Below are 20,934 nucleotides of genomic sequence, written 5' to 3'. Positions count from 1 at the left end.
GAACATTGAAACAATTCTAACCTATTTCCTAAGGCAAAGGAGAATGGCTGCAAGCCTTCTCCTTTGCCTTAGGAAATAGGGGGAAAAAATGAAGGAAATAGCAAATTAGCAGATCATCCGAAATTTGGAAAACAAGGTCAAGCAGCAGTTTTGTCAGTAGAAGTGGTCATCCTATTTAAAAAAATAGATAATTTTATGTCATTTTACCATTTCAGTATGCATTATGTATAACAATATCCTAATGGCTATTTTCTGGGTAGTATCCTAATCATTTTTTAAGGCTAAAATTGTTAGAAAAAAGATAACGCCAAATGAGAAAGATATTGCTTCTATCATTGAACAGGTCAGCTAGCTGTTCTTTTTCATAAGTAAGAGACATTGGGTGTACATTTGTTTGAAATTAGCATAATTTGCTGTTTTTATTTTCTATATGCAGGAAATAGTATACCAGGCTCCATTATGGGTTACAGAATGATTTCATTAGCATAATTGAAGCAGATGCTATTTCTTGAGATAATAGGTAACTGTGTGGAAATATATTTGGCTACTTCTCTGAATTTTTCTTCTGTTGCAATATGTTTGTGAGCAAACACCTTTAACAATGAAGTCCAGGAGGCATAATAAAATAAATTTTAAAAATTGCAGCCAAGTTAAACCTCCCTTGGGAAACACCAGGTTGGAAAATTAGTCATTTTTCTTGGCAAATAAGTAAGATATAATTGGAATAAATTGTTTCCTTGAATATCTTAACATTGTGATGGCATATCTGTAAATATCTAGAATTTATCTCATATAAATATGTATATTTATATACATGTATTTATACTCATATGAAAAGATACATACTTCTCTAATTTAAACGGCATGGAGTCCTTTGTTGTAAGTGATATTCAAATGCATCTTTGGGCACTTATGTGTCTAAATCTGATTCCTTACCCTAACTTAAAATGTTTTTTATAATTTACTCCTCCAATCATATACGAAGCTAAATAGTGTTATCTCCCACTCATTTCCAGAAAAAACTCTCTGAAAAAAGCAAATTGGTCACCTCAAAAAATCCCTCAATGATTGGCTTATTTATAATATCTATAACTTGGTTCACACATTTTAATAATAATTACTAATTTTGATTTCTTTTGTGCCAAACATCATGTACATATTATCACAGCAACCCTGAAAAAGCAGGTGTTATTTCTGATTTTATGAATGGAGACAAGAATACAGAGGTTTAGAAGAATGCTTAAGATCATATAGCTAATAAACACCAGTGCCAGGATCTGAGCTAATGTCAACTTCACACCCAAACCTGGCCTCGTAACTTCAATGCTACATCGTCTCAGCTAGAATTTCCCTAGTCTTTCCTTACCTTTTGGAATCTTTCAAGACTCAGCTGAACCCCTAATTTCTTCGAGATGCTTTCTTTATAAAATCAATGAGCATCATGCTTTCACCTTCCTGAGTGACAATGACAGTGGATCTCAAACTTGTCCTCATGGTACAACATCTTGGAGATTCTTACACTTTCTCCACACCAAGGAATATTACTATATTTAATTCTATCATAACAATTAGAAGCATCTTCATAAGCATAAAGTATGATTCTATTGATTATAATATCAGTATAGGTCTCCATATTACACAAAAATCCCCAGCCAGCCAATGACATAGATTTAAGAAATCATACTTCCAAATAATCTCATTAATAGTTGTTTGAGTTCTGTTTTATTTTGATATTTGTTAGCACATTCAAGAAAGCTATTGAAAGCATGTATGTATGTCTTTAATAATGTATTGGAGAAAAATAAATTTGACAAAATTCTATCAACGTATTTTCATTTCTTTGACTTGAGATAAAGCTACCAAGTTGTATTTTCTTAATACACTACCCTAGTGTTTCTCAGAGTACCATAGACTCCAAATTAGAAATTCATTGGCATATTGTGGCAATCATCTGAGACAGCAATTATATGCATTTATAAGTAGAATTTTAAAAATTCTTTCTGGCTTTGATAGTTTTTGTTTTTATGTCTGTGGCATGTGTATATGTCTTTTTTCCCTATAGAATTGTCTTTTATTTTCAGTATTGCTTTATATTTGTTTTATTTAAGTAGTTGGTATACAATATTATATTGGTTATATTAGTCTCAGGTGTACAATATAGTGATTTCACATTTTTATACTTTACAATGTGATCACTCCCACTAATTCTAGGAATCATCTGTCAGTGCAGATTTTTGACAATATTATTGACTATATTTTGATTTCTGTTTTTTTAATTTAAAAGCTACGTACAATGAATTGCATAAATCTTGTGTACAACTCAGTGAATTTTTAAAAAATACATATATCAGTATAACCACCAGCCCTATCAAGAGACAGAACATTTTTGTTATTCCAAAAAATTCCTTCTCAATGATCTCTGCACACAAAGGCAAACTTGTCCTGATTTTTCTCACTCTAGATTAGTCTTGATTATTCTAGAATTTCATATAAAAAGTATCACACATATGTGTGCTTTTTAAGTGCCTGGCTTTTTTGCTCTGCATAGCTCCTGTGTAATTCATCCATGTTGTTGCATGTATGAGTAATACATTTCTTTTTATTGCTGAATATGTTTCGTTTTATGAAAATATTACAATTTGGTTATCTATTCTCCTATTGATAGGCGTCTGCGTTGTTGGAGGAGGTCGTTGAGAGGACATGACCACCATCTGACCCACAAGGAGGACCTGAGCAATCAGAGGTTCTTCACCCCTTCCCTTGTCTTTGGACTGTAAGTGCTGCCCCCCATCCCTGGAGTGGGAGATATTTTCAGGAATGCAGCCTTGAGGGAGCAATGTATGTTGTGCCTATTTTTACTAACTAGTGACTGAACATAGGTGAGGCCTCTACATACATTTTTTATTTTGGCAGGTGGATATGAAAATCTATCTACTCATCTTTTGGCTACCCAGGACAAGCCCAGTAAGTAAGTTCCCTTGCTTATCAAAATTGCCACCTACCAGTCTGGAGTCATCTGCCCCTTTCTTTGGTCTCTCCTTGCCTTCTGTGGACAGGGGTCAGTTTGTAAATCAACAGTTGTTTACAAGTGCTTTTGTTTGTTTGATTTTTGTTTTTTGCTATTATAAATAGATATGCTATGAACATTCCTAAACAAGTCTTTTCATGGACATGTATTTTCATTTTTGGAAAATAAGGTATATATTTAACTTTATAAAAAAGTTAAAATGTTTTCCAAAGTGATTCTACTCTGTTACATTTCCACAAGGCTGTTCCATGTCTTCCCAACGTTTGGTTTAGTCAGGCTTTTCACCATCTTAGCGAGTGTGTATTGGTATCTCCTTACGATATTAATTTGCTGTTTTTGAGAGCTAATGATGTTGAGTGTTTGCTTATGGGCTTATTGTCTATCTTTTTTTGTGAAGTATCTATGCACGTTTTGCTCATTTTTACAGGATTATTTTTCCTTTGGTTATTAAATTTTAGTAGTTATTTTTGTTTTTTGAAAGTAAATCTTTTGAAAGTAAACTGTTTAACAAATATTTTCTTCTAGTCTGAGCCTTACTTAGTCATTTTCTTAATGGTGTCTTTTGATGAATAAACTTTTTAAACTTTGATGAGTCTAATGAATCAATTTTTTTGACTATTTCTTTCTATGTCTTGATTAAGAAATGTGTGCCTAACTCCAAGCCATAAATGTAGTGTTCTGTATTTTATCCTAGCAGCTTTATTGTTTTTGGTTTGTGGTCCACCTCAAAATAAGTTTTATTTATGACTTAGTGTTCATAACTTATATTTCTTTCCATGTGAAAATTGAGTTGTTACAGCACCATTTTTTTAGAAAGCCTTTCTTTTCCCAAGGTTATTAAATTTGGTGCCTTTGTGGGAAAGTAATTGACCATATAAGACAATCTACTTCTTGACTTCATTAGGTTCAATTGGTCTGTTTGTCTGTTATTAGGCCACTACCTTTATTACTGTAGCCTTATGCTAAGATTTAAAGTCATGTGACAAAGTCCTTCAGTTTTGTTCTTTCTTCCAAGACTGTTTAGGCCATTCTATGTTCTTTGGCTTTTCATGTAAGTTGTAAAATTGACTTGTCAATTTCTACAAAAATGCTTGTCTTTGATTTATTTTGTAAATGCTTACAGATGAGTATCTTCATGCTGACATGGCTTTCTTTCTATATGCATGTTTGACTCCAAATTTACTCTTTTATAACAATATCAATCTTATTGGATTTAGGCCCATCCTAATGATCTCATTTTAAATTGATCTTAATTATAGATTGGAGAAAAATGACCCTATCACCAAATAAAGTCACATTATGAGGTACCAGGGATTAGAACTTTAATATATAAATATTAGAGGGATAAAATTCAACCCATAATATCTCCATTGCCTTTTAAATTATATCTCTTTAGATTTACTTCTCTTGGTTGCTTTAGGAGTTATAATTACATCCTTAACTCATCATAATCTATGTAGAATTAATACCAACTTTCAGGAGTATAATGCCATTTAACCTTCTATGCTATCCTTTGGGCTATTGATACCGTGTATATTATATATACATATATTGTAAACCTTATAATACAGTGTTACAATATTTCCTTTAAACATTGAAAGGCTTTAAAAAATTCAGTGAATAAAAATATATTTTATATTACCTGCTTACTTGCATTTCTGATACTAGTTACTCCTTTGTGTAAATCTGAGGTTCCATATGTTTTGATTTATTTCAGCCTGAATAATTACCTATAGCATTTAATTTAGTATAATCAGCTGTCAGAGTCCTCTCACATTTTCGTCTTTATTTTTTCTTCATTTAAAAATAGTATTTTCTCTGTACAGATGTTTATGTCAACTATATTTTATTCTTTTCATTTTTTTTTTTACTTCTGCTAATTTAATTATTTATAGAACATGAACCATCATTTATATATTTATTTTTCTTCTACATAATGTATTCTCTAGCTTCTTTAAAGATTTTATCTTTGGCTTCTACCAATTTGACTATGAGGTTTTTCTTTTTTTGAAATTTATTTCCTTTTTTGTTCACTAAACTTCAAGTATCTAAAAGTTTATATTTTCACCAAGTTTGAAAAATTCTAGGCCATTATTTATCTAAATATTTTTTTCTCCAATCTATAGTTAAGCTAAACAAGCGGATTTTTTATTTCAGATGTTATGATTTTTAAAAATTTTAATTTGGTCATTTGTTAGTTTTGACTTTTCTGCCGATTTTTCACATATCATCATTCCTCGTGACTATAATTTCTTATAAACTATTAAATATATTTATAATAATAGGTGCTTTAAAGTCCTCCTCTGCTAACTTCAACATCTGAGTCATTTCAGAGATGGTTCCTCTCATCTGTTTTTCCTCTTGACTACTGGTCAGATTTCCCTGTTCATATGTCTAGTATACTTGATTGTAAAATGGACATTGTGAGTGATATATTGTTGAGACTAAATTTTATTATTGTCCTTTAAAGAGTGTTGATTTTAGTTTCATTATGCTGTTAGCTTGTTTAGACTCAAACTCCAAACTTTGAACCCTCTATGGTGAGTAGGATCTGAGATTTTTGCATAGTTTTTTTTTAACCTTTTAGCTATTGCTTTCTACAAGCTCCTTGGGATCTCCCACACATGTGCTTTTTAGGCGCCAGCCAAGAATTTCGATGGTGGTGGTGGTGGTGTGTGTATTTATCTATCTACATATCTCTATATTTATTTTATTTTGGAATGCCTGATGTGACTTCCTCCCTAATGAACTCATTTCTCACATTTTAGAAATTTTTGCAGGCTTGAAATTTATCCCCTGACTTTGAAAGGTAGAAGGACTGTAGCTTTCTGCTTAGGTACTGGGTATTCTATTAGTTCCTTTACTGAAAATGTAAAAATTCCATAGGTAAAAATTCACATAAACACAAGTCTCGCCCACTATAATTTCTTATTTTGAATGTTGGCTTCTCTCTATTTTTTCCCACTGAATTGGAATACTGTCTTGTATTTTTAAATAATTGTGTTTTATTTTAATAATTTTGTCTTGATTTTTAATAATAATCTATGGTAAAGTTAGTACAATACAAGCTATTACATCATTACTGGAAGTAGAACTCTACATGCCTTTTTGATATTAAAACAGTGTAAACTTTTGAGCACAAATATTAAAGCATATATTTCTTTCAAAGTCCTAAAATAATCCACTAATGTGCAATGTATTCAATAGGATATCAGTCAATACCTGCTAAAATAAATGGATCTGGCTAAATTAAGTGATTTCGCACATGATTAAATTATTATTGAAATACCCCATGGCACGAGTTAGGGGATTCTAGAATTCAAGAAATTTAGTACATGGAACTATTTTTAATACAATAGCTATGTTTATGTTTGCCACTATTTATAAATCTGAATTGTTGAGTTAAGCTTAAAACGTTAGATTGTTTTTCCTCGGGTATGGCTGCAATTCGAGGTGTTGGTACCAGGTAAAATCTTGTTCCCTGGTTGTAGCCATCCATGTAAGCTAACAAACTAAGTCTAAGATTTTAGGCCAACACTAAATATGTGTCAATATTGGTAACAATTTCAAAGGAGTGCTAGTGACCACCTGCAGTTCAGTATTAAGGAAGATTCTAATCTAGGTAAAGCAGGAAAGAACAATGTGAGCGAATAGTCCTATTTTCCACAGGCTCTGAAATGAAAAATGATGCTATATATGCCATAGATTTCTTACTCTGAACTAGACTTTCTACTGAATTATTTACTGAGATATAGCCTATGTTACATGATCCAATTGTTTTATTTTCTCTCGGCTCCAGAAGCGAGCCCAAGTCAATATTCTGCCTAACCAGCACATAAGTATTACGTGCTTATGTGAATAGGTAACTGCAGTTTTAAACTTAAAAAAAAAAAAGTATGAAAATAAAAAAAGATTTATTTTTAATCTTTTTACTTCCTGGCATCATTACTAGGAACACATTATTGTGAAAAATGGGAACTTGCTTCTTGTATTATGGAGTTTACTTCTCTGCTGATGTCCTAATTTTACCCTAGAAAGAAATTATTGAAAATCCTTTACCACACGCAAAGTAAATTCTCAGTAACATCCAGTGGCATACACAGTCGACCCTGGATTATTGCCAACATTTTTGTAGTGTAATGTTGCATTTAAATATGCTTTTTAATTTTCCAATTATGCATACCCATAGGGACTGCTCTTGTAGACATTGCCCCTAGAGAAAAGATCTAAGGTAAATCAAGGAATCGTGATTTTTTTTTCCTTAGGTAAATCAAGGAATCTTGAAATATTTGAAATAACTTGCTTGGTTTTAGGAAATTTAGTCTGCATGTTCACTTCCCTATATCTCTAGAAATAATCTGAGGATGTCCAAAGTGGGAGTCACTCTTAAATAAGTTTATATTCTACACATAGTTCCCTTGTAAAACCTTTAGAAAAATGAAAGTAAAAAGTATCAACAACGAATCGTTTTTTAAAATATAACTAGAGAGGACCAAAAGGAACATGACTATTAAAATTTATCTTAAATAAAAACATTTGGAAATATAGTTGACTCTATTGGACATTTATTCACTTATTTGTTAATGCTACAAAGATTTATAGAGCAGTAAATATGTGCAAGACACTCTCCTATATGATAATGTTGCAGAAAAGATCCAAAATTAAACCAGTGAGAAATGAAGCAGCACTTGAAGAGCTGGGGAACTCAAGTTTATTACACTGGCAGTCCCAGAGGAGCTGGCATTCTGAAGATCTGGGCCCAGAGCACAGTTTCAACATTCCTTATATAGACCCTTTCTGGCATGGACTGATTGGTTAATTTATCCTCAGACTGTTACAAAGCTGGGGGCCGGGGTGGGGGGCAGGGCGGGAAACTGCTATGGGTTACCGGCAATTACAAAGTGTCGCAAAGCTTGCCAGTTGGTAAGGGGTACAAACAATTACATTTGTTGCTAGGGGTACAAACAATTACATTTGTTGCTTAGACAGATCAAACAAAAGGGATGGTGAGTCTTTAGTCAATTTTAAGTACAGCCCATGCAGCAAGCATGTTTATAGAAGCAGAACAGAGAGATGATTAGCCTTTTGAATGAAAATTCCCTTTCAATAAGACAAAATTGATGCCCAAAGGGATCACAGAAGAGGAGAATGCACACATTACTTCAATGTAGTATGTTGCCTATGATAATAGAGGTTTGTACAGAGTGTCATGTGATTACTTTTGAGAGGTAACACATTGAGACCCATGAGTCAGAAGGTCTTATAAAGGGATGCAGGGGAAGATTCTAGCTTCTGGTGAATCTGTTATCAAGATTCAAAATAACATTACAAAACCTGTGTTCTTCCCTGTTTCCTTACTGGTTCCATTCTAAAGCAAATCATCTAAACCCAAGATGAGTTCTAGCAATTCCAGTGGCTGCACACTTTCTTATTTAAATCCAAATAGAATATTCATTTTTTAAGCTGAAAAATTTCTAGGCATTGAATTTCTAGGTGCTTTATTGGTCTGACTTGGTTTAGGTGCCCATTCTTAAATCAGTCAACATTGTCAGGTAAGCTGGTAGTTGGGAAGGGGTAGATGGACTTGGAGCTGAGTGTAGTATACATATCCTATGCTGAATGGCTTAGCAATTTGGGATACTTTTGGGGAAAAGGGAATGGGTAATATACACTAAGAGGGCAACCAATGAATGCCAACTAAAATGTGCTCCCTTCTACTAAAGAGCGATCTTATGCCTACTCCTCGTATCCATATCTAACTTAATAGAATGAAGTCCAGACTCCTTAAAACACATATAAGAACCTCAGGAAACTGTCCTCTGTGTATCTTATGGTTCTCTTCCTGCTGATACGAGCCACATTAATTCTAGTTTATAATCTTTCCACCTGAAGCCAACCCAGTCACCAAGTGATCAAATGGTAAACTCTTGGTTTATTCATTTATTCATTCATTAATTCATTCAATATTCATTGATCGTTTCATTCTGTGCTAGGCAGTACCCTAATGCTATTTAGCAATAATGTTTAGCAAGATACAGTTTCCACACACAGAGCATTCATTCTAGTGGAGAAGATAGTAGCTAAATGAAAAACAAGAATAAAAAGTTGATAATGAAAGTACGAAGTGCTAAGGAAGCACTTATATGAAGCCTTTGACTTTGTCTTGCAGCATCCAGGAAGCTTTCCAGAGGAAGCGAAACCCGGATAATGAATTAAGGATAAATAGGCATTAATGAGGTGAAGAAGTAGGAGAACATAATCCTAGTCAGAGGGAACATGTGGATTTTTCATTTTGTAAGCCTTGTGCTTCTCTGTCTAAATATTTTATGGCAGATACTACTGAGTAGCTGGTGCCCATTCTCTCTTTTCACCAAGTGAAATCCAATTTTATTCTAGACCGAAATGGGCCCACTGTTAAATTAATTAAACAAGGAAGCCATTAGACTGAGGTGGCTTTAATGCTGTGGTGTCCTAGTTAAGGAAACCATTATCTAAGCCTGTAAATGACTTGAGGTTACAAAATTGAAACCTAAGGACAACCAATCACAAACAGCCAGCTAGGCTTAGAGCTACAGCTAATCAACAATTTCTTTGCATTTTCCTCCCCTTTTTACTCTATAAAAAGTCTCTCCATGAGCTCCTATTGAGGGACTGCACCTAACCCCTTCTGGTTTAGCACTGCCCAATTTGAATTGTTTTTGGTCAAATAAATTATTAAAATGTTTAATATGTCTTGGTTTATTTTTGAACACCACTGAAAGCTATTTACCTGCTAAGACTCCCTTCTAGTCTTTCTTAGACAAACAAAATTCAAGCCAGATAAAACCAAAAAAACAAAAACAGAAAAGCAATGTTTCTAAAGGAAGTGAAACATAGTTTCAGGAATTAAATTTCCTGGGTGAAAAGATCCTTCCTTCCTTCCTTCCTTCCTTTCTTCCTTCCTTCCTTCCTTCCTTCCTTCCTTCCTTCCTTCCTTCCTTCCTTCCTTCCTTCCTTTTCTCCTCCTTCTCCTCCTCCTCCTCCTCCTTCTTTTTGATACAATGTGATTTATTTATAAATGAAAATAAATGAACAGTAAACACTTTCAGAAGCTGAAAAAGGTGGCACTAATAATACTAAATGCACAGCCTTTTATTTTTCTTAAAATTCAGAGTTTTTTGTTTTAATTATATAAAAATGAGAAGTCAGTTTTATAGCCTAAATATTTACTTATTAAAACTCTATTAATACTTTCATAAACTATGCAAAAAGATAAGACAAAAACGTGCATTTATAGAACTGCATGTCAGTCATGCCAGATTCATGAGAGGGAGTTTCCGGCACAACCTCATTGGTCTGTGAGGATGCAGAGCAATCCTTGTTTAGATGTACACTTTCCTCTACTTGTCCAGCATGGTTGGTCCTTCTCTGCTTGATGATTTCCTTCTGTTATGGATGTACATGTCCACTTGACGGCTTCTTACAGCAGACATTTACCTTCCTCATCCTCCAGCATTGGAGGAGTACTAGGACCACAGAGATGATTAATTTGACCCATTTTTCTGGGGCATGGGAGTTTCCTGGGGACCCTCTTCCATCATCATATCTGGAACCAGATGAGTTTCTGTAGCCTCTTCTTTTTTTCACATCTTGCTGAAGCAGAGTTTGAAAAACAAAACCATGAACTAAACGATCCCCCAGAAGAAATCTGTTATGGAAGATAATGTCCATGGGATCTGACTCTGTATGTCCAACACTTGGTCCATTTGAGATGTGAACCATCTTGCTTATCATTCCCCACCTCTGGAGTGACTCTGGGTGAAGAGATTTTCAAAGTTAGTTTTAAATCTATACAAACAGACATGAACCAAAATTCATGTTACTAAAATACTTTTTACCCATTTGACATTTTGATTTTAACAAATATATTTTTAATTCAGATTACCCACTCTGGAGAACTTGGCTTATTTTATTCTGACAATTGGAACCCACTAAAAATGCTCAATTAATGCTCTCAAATATTCAAATAAAAAAAATTTGCATGTCAGTGTTTTCAATAATAGGTGTAAATGATCTCTAAAGACCATTAAAGCCTTACTATTATGCTTAGTAGGCAGGTTTCCTTTTTGCTAATGAGGTTTAAGCATAGGAATAAAAGTGATTAGTGAAGGAGAGAATGGGGTAATGAAGGTGAGGATTGTTACTGTTTTTTTTTTTTTTTTTATCTTAAGCTGATATTTGCCTTAACTCAGTGTTTCTTTGCATGGCAAATAGCACTCCTCAAACTTGATTAAAGATTTCAGTGGGGTTCATGCAGTCAGAGGTCTTCGCTTCCCATAATTATGAAACTGGTTCCCATTTACTTATTCTTAAAATTATGTATATAGTAGTAATGCTACCTTATAAATGAAAATGCCATTTGTGCCCTGATTGTATTAAAAGGAATGTTACTTCTGGTGTATAAAAGGTACTTTTTCTTCTTGCACACTGTGATTCACTGGGGTATCAATTGTAGAAATTATGCTATAATGGTGGGAGAAAAATTTGAAAATCTATCAGCAATTGTTGGTGAGAGGAGAAGAGAGAAGGAGTCATAAGTAGGTGGCAGAGAACATATTCTGTAAAATTACTATAAAGACAGCCTACTAAGATCATAGATATTTGAGTGATCAATTTCTTGAGGAAATCAATGTTTTCAGTTTCTGCATGGGCAGGAGCTGTCTCATGCATTTTTCTGTTCTTCTGAGACTAGCACAGGTACTCATTAAACACTGGAAATTGTAAAATTTAAGAAGTAGAAAAAGGCTTACTTGCCATTTTGTTTATACTCACTCCAACATCATCTTTCTTTCATTGGTTGTTTGTGGAAAGCTAGGTTGTGGAGAAATGAGGCTTTCCTGCAACATTCTCCAGGGACCATTTTCCAGACTCCTGAGTGTCTGGAGGCAATTGTGGTGTCGTCCATACCAGCAGCGGTGATAGTAGCATCCCTACTCCACTGGATGTCAGATATGGATGTCAGATATGTTGGTTGGTTCCTTCATTCAGATGCCAAGCAGCGGCCTCGGCAGTAGTGGCTTTCCTGGTGGGTCAGTTCTGTATTGTTCTAGGACTCATTCCTGAAGGCCCTGCTTAGATCCTGCTGAAAAGTCTTGTTCTGCATCAAAAAACCTGTGTATAATTTTTAAGGCCCAACTATGGGCGATTATACAGGTTTTACCTGGCAGACCTCACAGGGAAAACTGTCTCCCACCCCCAGCCCCAACATGTAAGATTTGGTACACAGCCCTCATATTCTCTAAGGGGAGTTGTAGTCAAGGGGTCAGGCCCCCTGGCTTATCATAGTCTTAAACATATTTGCATTCCTGGCTCAGTCACCTTCATTTAAAAGTTTCTTTACCCAGGGATTTCTTACTGAGGTTCTCTTCACATGCCTCTGCTGAGGCCTTCTGATGGGGGAGAGGTGCATTCCCCCACTCTGACTCAGCACTAAGTACTTTTTACTTGTCGCCCTCTCCCTCACACTCTACTCCCTGCCCTGGGGTCTGTATAATTGCAAAGGCATTTTATTCTGAATTTGATCAACAATGAGAAGGCGCCCAAATCTGTACTGGGTCTGCCCCCTGTACTATACTGGTCTACTGGTCGACCCTCCACCAGGGTACCTTTTCATGGGAAAAAGAAAATAGAATGGCATGGAAGACTTGACGCTTTCTCTGGTTTTAGCCTCCTCCTTATTTTCTCGCAGTAAGTGATTAGCAGTGGTCCCCAACCTTTTTGGCACCAGGGACTGGTGCTTCTAAGAGAATCTAATGCCTGACGATTCGAGGTGGAACTGAGTTGGGGATGCTAAACGCTGGGGAGTGGCTGCAAATATAGATGAAACTCTGCTCACTCGCCTGCCTGCCGTTCACCTCCTGATGTGTGGCCCGGTTCCTAACAGGCCACAAACTGGTACTGGTCCACGGCCTGGAGGTTGAGGACCCTTTGATTAAAGCCTTGATTGTTAACTTTCATTTTGGCTTGTTGTTTTAATGGACTTCTCAGACACTTGGCAGCTCAGTTTTCTTTCAAGATCTACTGAGATCCTGAAACTGCTACTCTAGGCGATACAATAGTTTTGTTTAAAATACTTTGTATAAAATCCCTTTCCATTTAAAATCCCTAGAATGGCTTTTCTTCCAGCCTCTACTCTGATCCTTCCCCCCACCCCTTGCGGAACCCTGACCATTATAGAATTTGTTGCCTAGAAGTGGAACCGCTTAGGCTTAATGGTAAAGCAGATAGTATAGGCTGGAGAGCTGGTTATCCTTGTCATGCCACGACAAATATTTGGTAAAACAAATACTGTAATACCTTGGAAACAGGTATGGGACAGCTGTATCTGAAGATCTAAGAGAATAAGTTAGAAAAAGTCAGAATGTCGATAGATGATAAATGCTACTTGCTACTTTAAACTAAGCTTTAGAGATAAACCGAAGTAAGAATTATCTCACTTGCAAGCAGAGATGAAAAGAACACAGCTCTACCAAGGGCGAATTTTCCTGTCTGTGGTCTACAATTAATACTGACTGGTAGTCTAGTATTTTGAGGTTTCGCAGGTTGGAAGGTTCTATTGCTTCTGTATCTCAGACTCTAAGACATAAAACTGTAATCTCAGCCTTCTTAAAACTTCCCTTAAGTATGTTTGGACAGATAATGGGAGCCAGCCCAGTGACCAGAATAAAAGTGTTCTTTTGAAAAGGAAGCTTATTGCTTCAGTTGGCATCACCAGTGGCCAATGATAGACATCAGTATCCAACACATAGAAAGACTAAATGCTACTTATTGTTACTGTTGTATTTTGAACTTAGAAAAAAGGCTATGATTTTTACACTGAGAATCTTAGGAACTTAATTAAAAGAAAAAAAATTAGTTTTCACTAACAATTCTTTCTAATGGACTATGTGTCATGTTAGGATTCATGGATAATAGACACTATGATGCTGTTTTCTAGTTCTTAATTCAATAAAGAAAACCAAACAACCAACAAACACATTTAGTTTATGAATCTTTGTCTTCAAATAGCTTATCAACGTGTTACACGTATTCTAGAATCTACAATGTGGGTTTTATCATAGAACCTCAAAAAGCGTTAAGGAGGGTGTGTTATTCTGCTAGGGCCACCATACCAAGATACCATAGACAGGGTGGCTTAACCAACAGAAAATTTTCTCACAGTTTTTGAGCTGGTAGGTCTGAGATCAAGGTGTTGGCAGCTTTGGTTTCTCCTGAAACCTCAGGATAATATCTTCTGTAAACAGCTAGTCCCCATCTAATATGTTAGTGGTGGTTCAAGCATCAGAATATGGTTGCCAGCAAATTATGAGCAAAGTTAGCAAACTATTTAAAAACAGACAAATGAAATCACGTTTTTATTAAATTAAACAAATGCTAGAGAGAAAAGAACATTTGCAAATTGAGGATAAATTTAAAAAATAGACATGTAAGAAAAAGAGGGGAGAGAATCTCTTGATGTAATTTCATTTAGTGATCAATGGTCTTCAATTTTAATTTAGATCTTATTTGAAAAATGAATTTCAAAAGGTTAAGATGTCTGACTTTTCATTAAACATACAGAAATCAAAAGGCTTTCTCAGACTTTGGACTAAAATATTGGTTTACAGCATTTGACAATGTTGAGCTATTTTTAGTTGTCACAACTGGGGGAGGGAGTGTGCATTGGCATCTGATGGGTAGAGGCAACGATGCTGCTAAACATTCTACAATGTGCATTCCAACCTCCATGATAAGGACTTATGCAGCCCAAATTGTTAATAGTACAGAGATTAAAAAAAAAAAAAACAATGCACGAGAGCCACGGACATTTCCAATGTGTTCCTGGTTTTCTGTATTGTTTTTGATATGTATATGCCAAAAAGTCTTTGATAAGTATATGTAGATCATATAGGTTAGTGCATGCACTGTTTTGTTTTTGTTATGTCAGCTGAGAGGGCCTAGAATCAGCAACACCTCATGAACAATGAACACACACAGTGACCAAATCTTGGTTTCTAATTTCGTTCTCCAATAAAAAAGAACAAGGAAACTTTGGAGAAATGACCAATTCTAAGACTGGTGCAAGAAATACATAAGATGAGCCTGGAAGATTTTGTAGTGCCAGAAAGTAAGAAAATGCTCAAAATAAAATGCCAAAATAAATGCAGGTATGCTAAGGAGACACAAGAACTAACTGGAAAAGTTCCCAGTGTCCAAAGCTGAAACTATTTGAGAAAAAAAAGTAATATTAGATTATAATCCAAAGCATAAAATAAGTATCCATGAGTCCATACTGATATGAGTAAATAATTAAATGATTAAATGGAGGAGAATAGACAATTGTCCTGTACAGAAGAATTCCAAATAACTTGTGTAGATTCTTTGCCCTGAAGGAGGTGGTCATAACTCTGCCATACCTAAGAGTGGGCTGCACATAGTGACTTTCTTCCCAAGAATACAGTATGGAAAGAAAGAACAAAATAGTAACTTTATAATGGAGAAACCTGGCATCCACTACCTCAGCCAGGTAATCAAGGTTAACATCAATTGTAATAAATTATACAGATATCAATATGATATGATAAAAAAAATGACACTTTAGTTCTGTAATCTTTTTTTCCTCCAAATCCATTATACCAATCTAATCATAAGGAAAATATCAGTAAAATTCTAATGAAGAGATATTCTGCAGAATATTTGACTTGTATTCCTCAAAATCGTCAAGGTCACCAAAAACAAGTGTGAGAAACTGTTATAACCAAGAGGAGGCTAAAGAGACATGACAACCAAACAGAATGTGATGTGCTCAATAGGAACCTGGAACATATATAGGACATTAGGCATAAAGTAAAGAAATTTGAATAAAATGTTGATTTTAGTTAATAAAAATATATTAATATTGGTTTATTAATTATTACAAATGTGCCATATACAATCAAGAATCTGACTTCAAATGTTGATGTTTGCTGACATCTTCCCCTTTTGCCCCACATCTGGGCAAGCTAATTAGAAAGCTGTTTTTGTAAAAGGTATGTATAGCTCAGAACAGAGGTCTAATGATCAGGCAGAATAAATTGCTTTCATGGCACATTGTTTGTATTTCTATTAACATTTGTTTATTTGCATCTTATATAATAATAATGATGATAACCTTATGTAGTAATACCTGGAGATGTGCTCAACCCTTTTCATGCATTATTTACTTAAGGTCTCAATAAGTGGCGGGGCTGGCTTCAATCCCAGATCTGTATGACCAATGACCAAAGGTGCTGAGCTTTTCCCACTAGATGTTAACAGTTGCTATTTACATATCAATGACCTACAACTAAATTTGAATTCCTCTGGAGTAAGAACTGTGTCTTATCCATTTTTGGATCCCCAAACATAACAGAACCATATCTGGAAAAGATGTTTACTACATTCATTCTAGATCTTCCCTTAATACATAAACTTGGTTGCCTCACTTAATCACATATATGAATAATCCTCCCAATTCCTTTCAGCTTCTTAAGTAATCATAATTTTTATGGGTAATGAATACTGCCAGAAGCCTGAACTTACAGAATCATATGGAAGAAAACTCATTTCCACTTGAAACTGGGTAGTAATTATATGTGCCTCTAAAACTCAGCTGTGTTGAGGCCCTAAAATACTGCTTGGTATTCAGTTTTCCTTGGGTTAGGAAAGCCATTCTTGTCCTGCTTCTTAAAACTCAGGTAGAAGAGAGGATATCTTTAAGAGCTCTTATGGGAGAGCAGGTGAAATTATTATTGTTTGTATGTAGATTTTGTATGATGACCTTGCTGCCTAAAACCTCAAGGCCCACTCAAATTGCTATTATATATCAGAAAGCTCTCTATTTTGAAGGAGTAGTATAGTATAATTTTATAACTTAAAGTATTTCTGTATCAGGAGCCATCGGATTAATATAATGAGAGTTGTATGTCAGGCTCTATGGATTTATTTTTACTCTACCCTGGTAAAATTAATCCAGGATAAAGTACCATTCTTCCTTCATCTGAAGAGGTGCTTTATCACCACAGATGTGATATGGATTAGGTCCTGCTGTCCTACGTAATCAAGAGGACAATTCCCTTGCTATAGCTAGTAATGTTCTAAGTGATGTTGCACATCTTCAGATTTCTGAGGAACTTGCAGCTAAATTCAGAGCATGCTCTTTTGTCCATGGTTCTCTCTCTCTCTGGCCTGACATAGAGTAGAAATTCACTGCACCTCTTTAAACAAGTCGAATTAAATTGCTTAGATATTTTTAACCAATGTTAATTCAGACATCCTTGTGCAATTATAGTACTCAGAGTTTAGGACTCATAATGAGACCAGTACCTGAGGCTTGAGTGGATGCTAGATGATGAGTGAGCATTGCAGATTTGAAGCCAAAGTCCCAATTTCTAGTCCCCAATTTGGTATTAGCTAGATTGGTGACATCAGGAGAGGCCTGGGCTTCCTCCCATGCAAAATTCTGAGTGGGTGATCTCTGAATCTAACATTTTATTATGGTTCTAAGACTGTAATGTAGAAACACAGTCATGCAAGGCATGCCATGGTCTGTGAGGCTTTCACACTCTGATTTCATTAATAATAAATTTGAATTATAGTTCTGAGTTCTGGAAGAAACACAATTGTCTGAAAATAATTTATGTACTTAAATTTAGATTTAGAAAGATTTATATTAAGGAAGATGTACAAGTTTGCTCTTGTTTACAATTTTCACAGAAGTAAATAATAAAGAGAAATTGATAGTAAAAAGCTACATGAATATATTGAGTTAAAAAATAATTTTTGGCTCAATTAAGAACTTATCTACTTAGTTGTCTGTCTGCCACTCGAAGGCCTTTTAAAGGCTCTTGCTCAAATACTTCTTCAGAAAGTGCCTCTTTTGGAGGTGTACCCTGGGTTCTCTATGCCTTCACTTGGAGAAACAGATTTACCTGACAAAATTAATTCATATAAAGCTCCAGATTATACCATTGGTGTGTGAAGGTCACAGAGCAAAGAAGAGTTGGAGAGAAAAGTGATCAGAAAGTATTTTGGAGTGATTGGGACTAAAATTGGAAAGTGATTTTTTTTTTTTTTTTATCCAAGGCAGGAATAATAGTATAAGGATATCAAATTTTTTATCTCCAGGTATATCCTTGGGTGAGCAATAGTTTGGGCAGGTCCAGCTAATTTGTAGTCTTGGAATTCCAGAACATTATGACGTTTCAGCCCAACTAAGCACAAGCAGTACTAATATCAATGATAAAGAGATAAAATAGTTTTCCTGTTTCTTCCAAGATTTAGAACATGCTTTAATGCCTTTGGAAAGCTGGGAAGCTGAACACAGATGTAAATGTTAAAATTATAATCATCAATATTTGAGAATTTTCTGAGGGTTGGAACTATGCTAAATCCCTTTCATGTGTTATCTCATTTAATTCATTCATTTGGTAAGTCAACATTTATTGAACATCTATGTCCCAGGCATGGTTTTGGCACCTGAAATAAATGAATAAACAAAATATAAAAATTGTTTCTTCATGGACTTTATATTCTAATGGTAAGGGAGAGGAGAAACATGTAATAAAAATGTATTTGTGAATTATATTGTATATTAAATAATGATAAGTGCTTGAAGAAACTTAAAGCAGGAAGGTTAAGATATATTGCAGTGTCGATACATACACACTTTAAAATAGGGAGCCAGGGAAAGCCTGATTGAGAAGTCGACACTGGAATCAAAATATGAAGGTGATAAGGGAGTAAGCCATGCAAGTATCTGAGAGAAGACATTTCCAGACAAAGATAAAAACAACCATAAAGATCCTAAGATAGAACTGTGCCTGCTATGATTAAGAAGTAGTAGGGAGGTCAGTGTGGCTGGAGCAGCAAGAGTGCTGGGGAAGTGCAGTAGGAAACAAGGTCATAGAGCAGTTAGGGCCAAATAATAGAGGGCTCAGAAGGTCATGAATGGACTTCAAAGGAGATAGAGGGTTTTGAGCAGAGGAGTGCCCTGATCTGACTTACATGTTCACAGGAATACCATGGATGCTGTGCTGAGAATAGGCTTTTGGGTATTGAAAGAGTGAGCTCAGATTACTTAGGCTATTATTGCAATAACCCAGATTCAAGTGTCTATGTGGTTACAGTGAGGTGGTAAAAAGTGGTCAGATTCTGGGTATCTTTGAAGGTAGAAACTACAAAATTTTCTGGCATTTTGTATATTTGATATGAGAAAGAACAAAGAATTAAGGATGATTACAAGGTGTTCAGTATGAGAAACTATAAGTCTTTTGCCTCGAGGACAGGTAGAATGAAGTTGTCATTTAGAGAGGGTTTTATGAATTTGACCTCAAAAGCAAGGGAAGTAAAAGCAACAATAAATGAATGGGACTACATCAAACTAAAAAGCTTCTGCTCAGCAAAAGAAATCAACAGGGTAAAGAAAAAACAATCCAAATGGGAAAATTTATTTTCAAGCAACGCCTCTGATAAGGACCTAATATCCAAAATATACAAAGAACTCATACAACTCAATAACAACAAAAAATCAAATGCTCTAATTAAAAAATGGGCAGAGGACTTGAACAGACACTTCTCCCTAGAGGACATACAAATGGTCAAAAAAATATTTGAAAAGATGCTCAATATCACTAGCTGTAAGGGAATTGCCGATCAAAACCACAATGAGATACTATTTCATACCTGTTAAAATAGCTATAATCAATAGGACAAGTAATAACAAATGTTGGAGAGGATGTGGAGAAATAGGAACCCTCATATATTGCTGGTGTGACTGCAATTTGGTATAGCCACTATGGAAAATAGTATGGAGGTTCCTCAAAAACTAAGAATTGATCTACCATATGATCCAGCAATCCCTCTACTGGGTATTTACCCCAAAGACTTGAAAACCCATATTCAAAATGATATTTGCACATTGATGTTCATAGCAGCATTATTCACAGTGGCCAGGACATGGAAGCAACTGAAGTGTCCTATAACAGATGATTGGCTAAAGAGACTGTGGTACATATATACAATGGAACATTACTCAGCCATAAGAAAAGATGAAATATTGCCATTTGCAACAACACGAATGGACCTCGAGATATTCATGCTAAACGAAATAAGCCAGATAGAAGAAATTGAAAATCACACGATATCACTTACATGTGGGATATAAACCTAAAAACAACAAATGAACAGGACAAACAAACAGAGACTCAAGGACATAACTATAGATTAGTGGTACCAGAGGGTAAGGGGTGGGAGAGGAAGGGGAAGGAGGAAGGTAAAGGGGATCGAATACATGGTAGCTGAAGGATACTGGACTTTGGGTGGTAAACATACAATAGAATATACAGGTGTCAAATCATAATGTATATTATATAATTATATTAACCAATGTTACTCCAATAAACTTAATTTTAAAAAAGAAGAGGTGAAGAAGTCAGTTGACTGAGTAAATTTTGGGGGAGCAGAAAATCAGGATTTTGGTTTTGGATATTTCAAATTTAGGATGATTATAATGCATCAGTTGAAGATTTCCAGTAGACAGTTGTATATACATATCATTTAATTCTCCCAATAACCTTATGAGGTAGGTTTTATTATTATCCTGGTTACATGCAGGACATGTAACTATTATCCTGATCATGTGTCCAAGAGCACATAGGTATTAAGTAGTAGAGTTGCTATTTGAATCCAAGCAGCCTGACTCTAGAACCATGTTTCTCACTATGTAGGTTCACTGCCTTTCCCAACTTTATGCTAGCACAAGAAAAAAATATATGGTCACTGTGATTAAAGAAAAAGTAAATGGGTTCACATACAGAGGTTTCTCAAGAATTATCATCATCATTGTTCAAATACTCACCTAATACGTAATA

General features: G+C 35.1%; 1 protein-coding gene across 1 annotated transcript in view; it reads left to right on the top strand.

The window, feature by feature from the left end:
• Nucleotides 1-2,837, top strand: part of HTR7 (5-hydroxytryptamine receptor 7) — a 216,143-nt gene extending 213,306 nt beyond the window's left edge. Inside the window, exon 4 of the mRNA XM_016151274.2 lies at nt 2,666-2,837. Within this exon, the coding sequence (XP_016006760.2) occupies nt 2,666-2,694 (29 nt within the window). The 3' untranslated portion in view covers nt 2,695-2,837. The remainder of the gene's footprint in view (nt 1-2,665) is intronic.
• The last annotated feature ends 18,097 nt before the right edge of the window (nt 2,838-20,934 follow it).

Source organism: Rousettus aegyptiacus, unplaced genomic scaffold, assembly GCF_014176215.1.
Source record: "Rousettus aegyptiacus isolate mRouAeg1 unplaced genomic scaffold, mRouAeg1.p scaffold_m13_p_6, whole genome shotgun sequence".
NCBI classification, from domain to species: domain Eukaryota; kingdom Metazoa; phylum Chordata; class Mammalia; order Chiroptera; family Pteropodidae; genus Rousettus; species Rousettus aegyptiacus.
The sequence above is the reverse complement of the archived record's forward strand: the minus strand, read 5'-3'. Positions and strand labels throughout refer to the sequence as shown.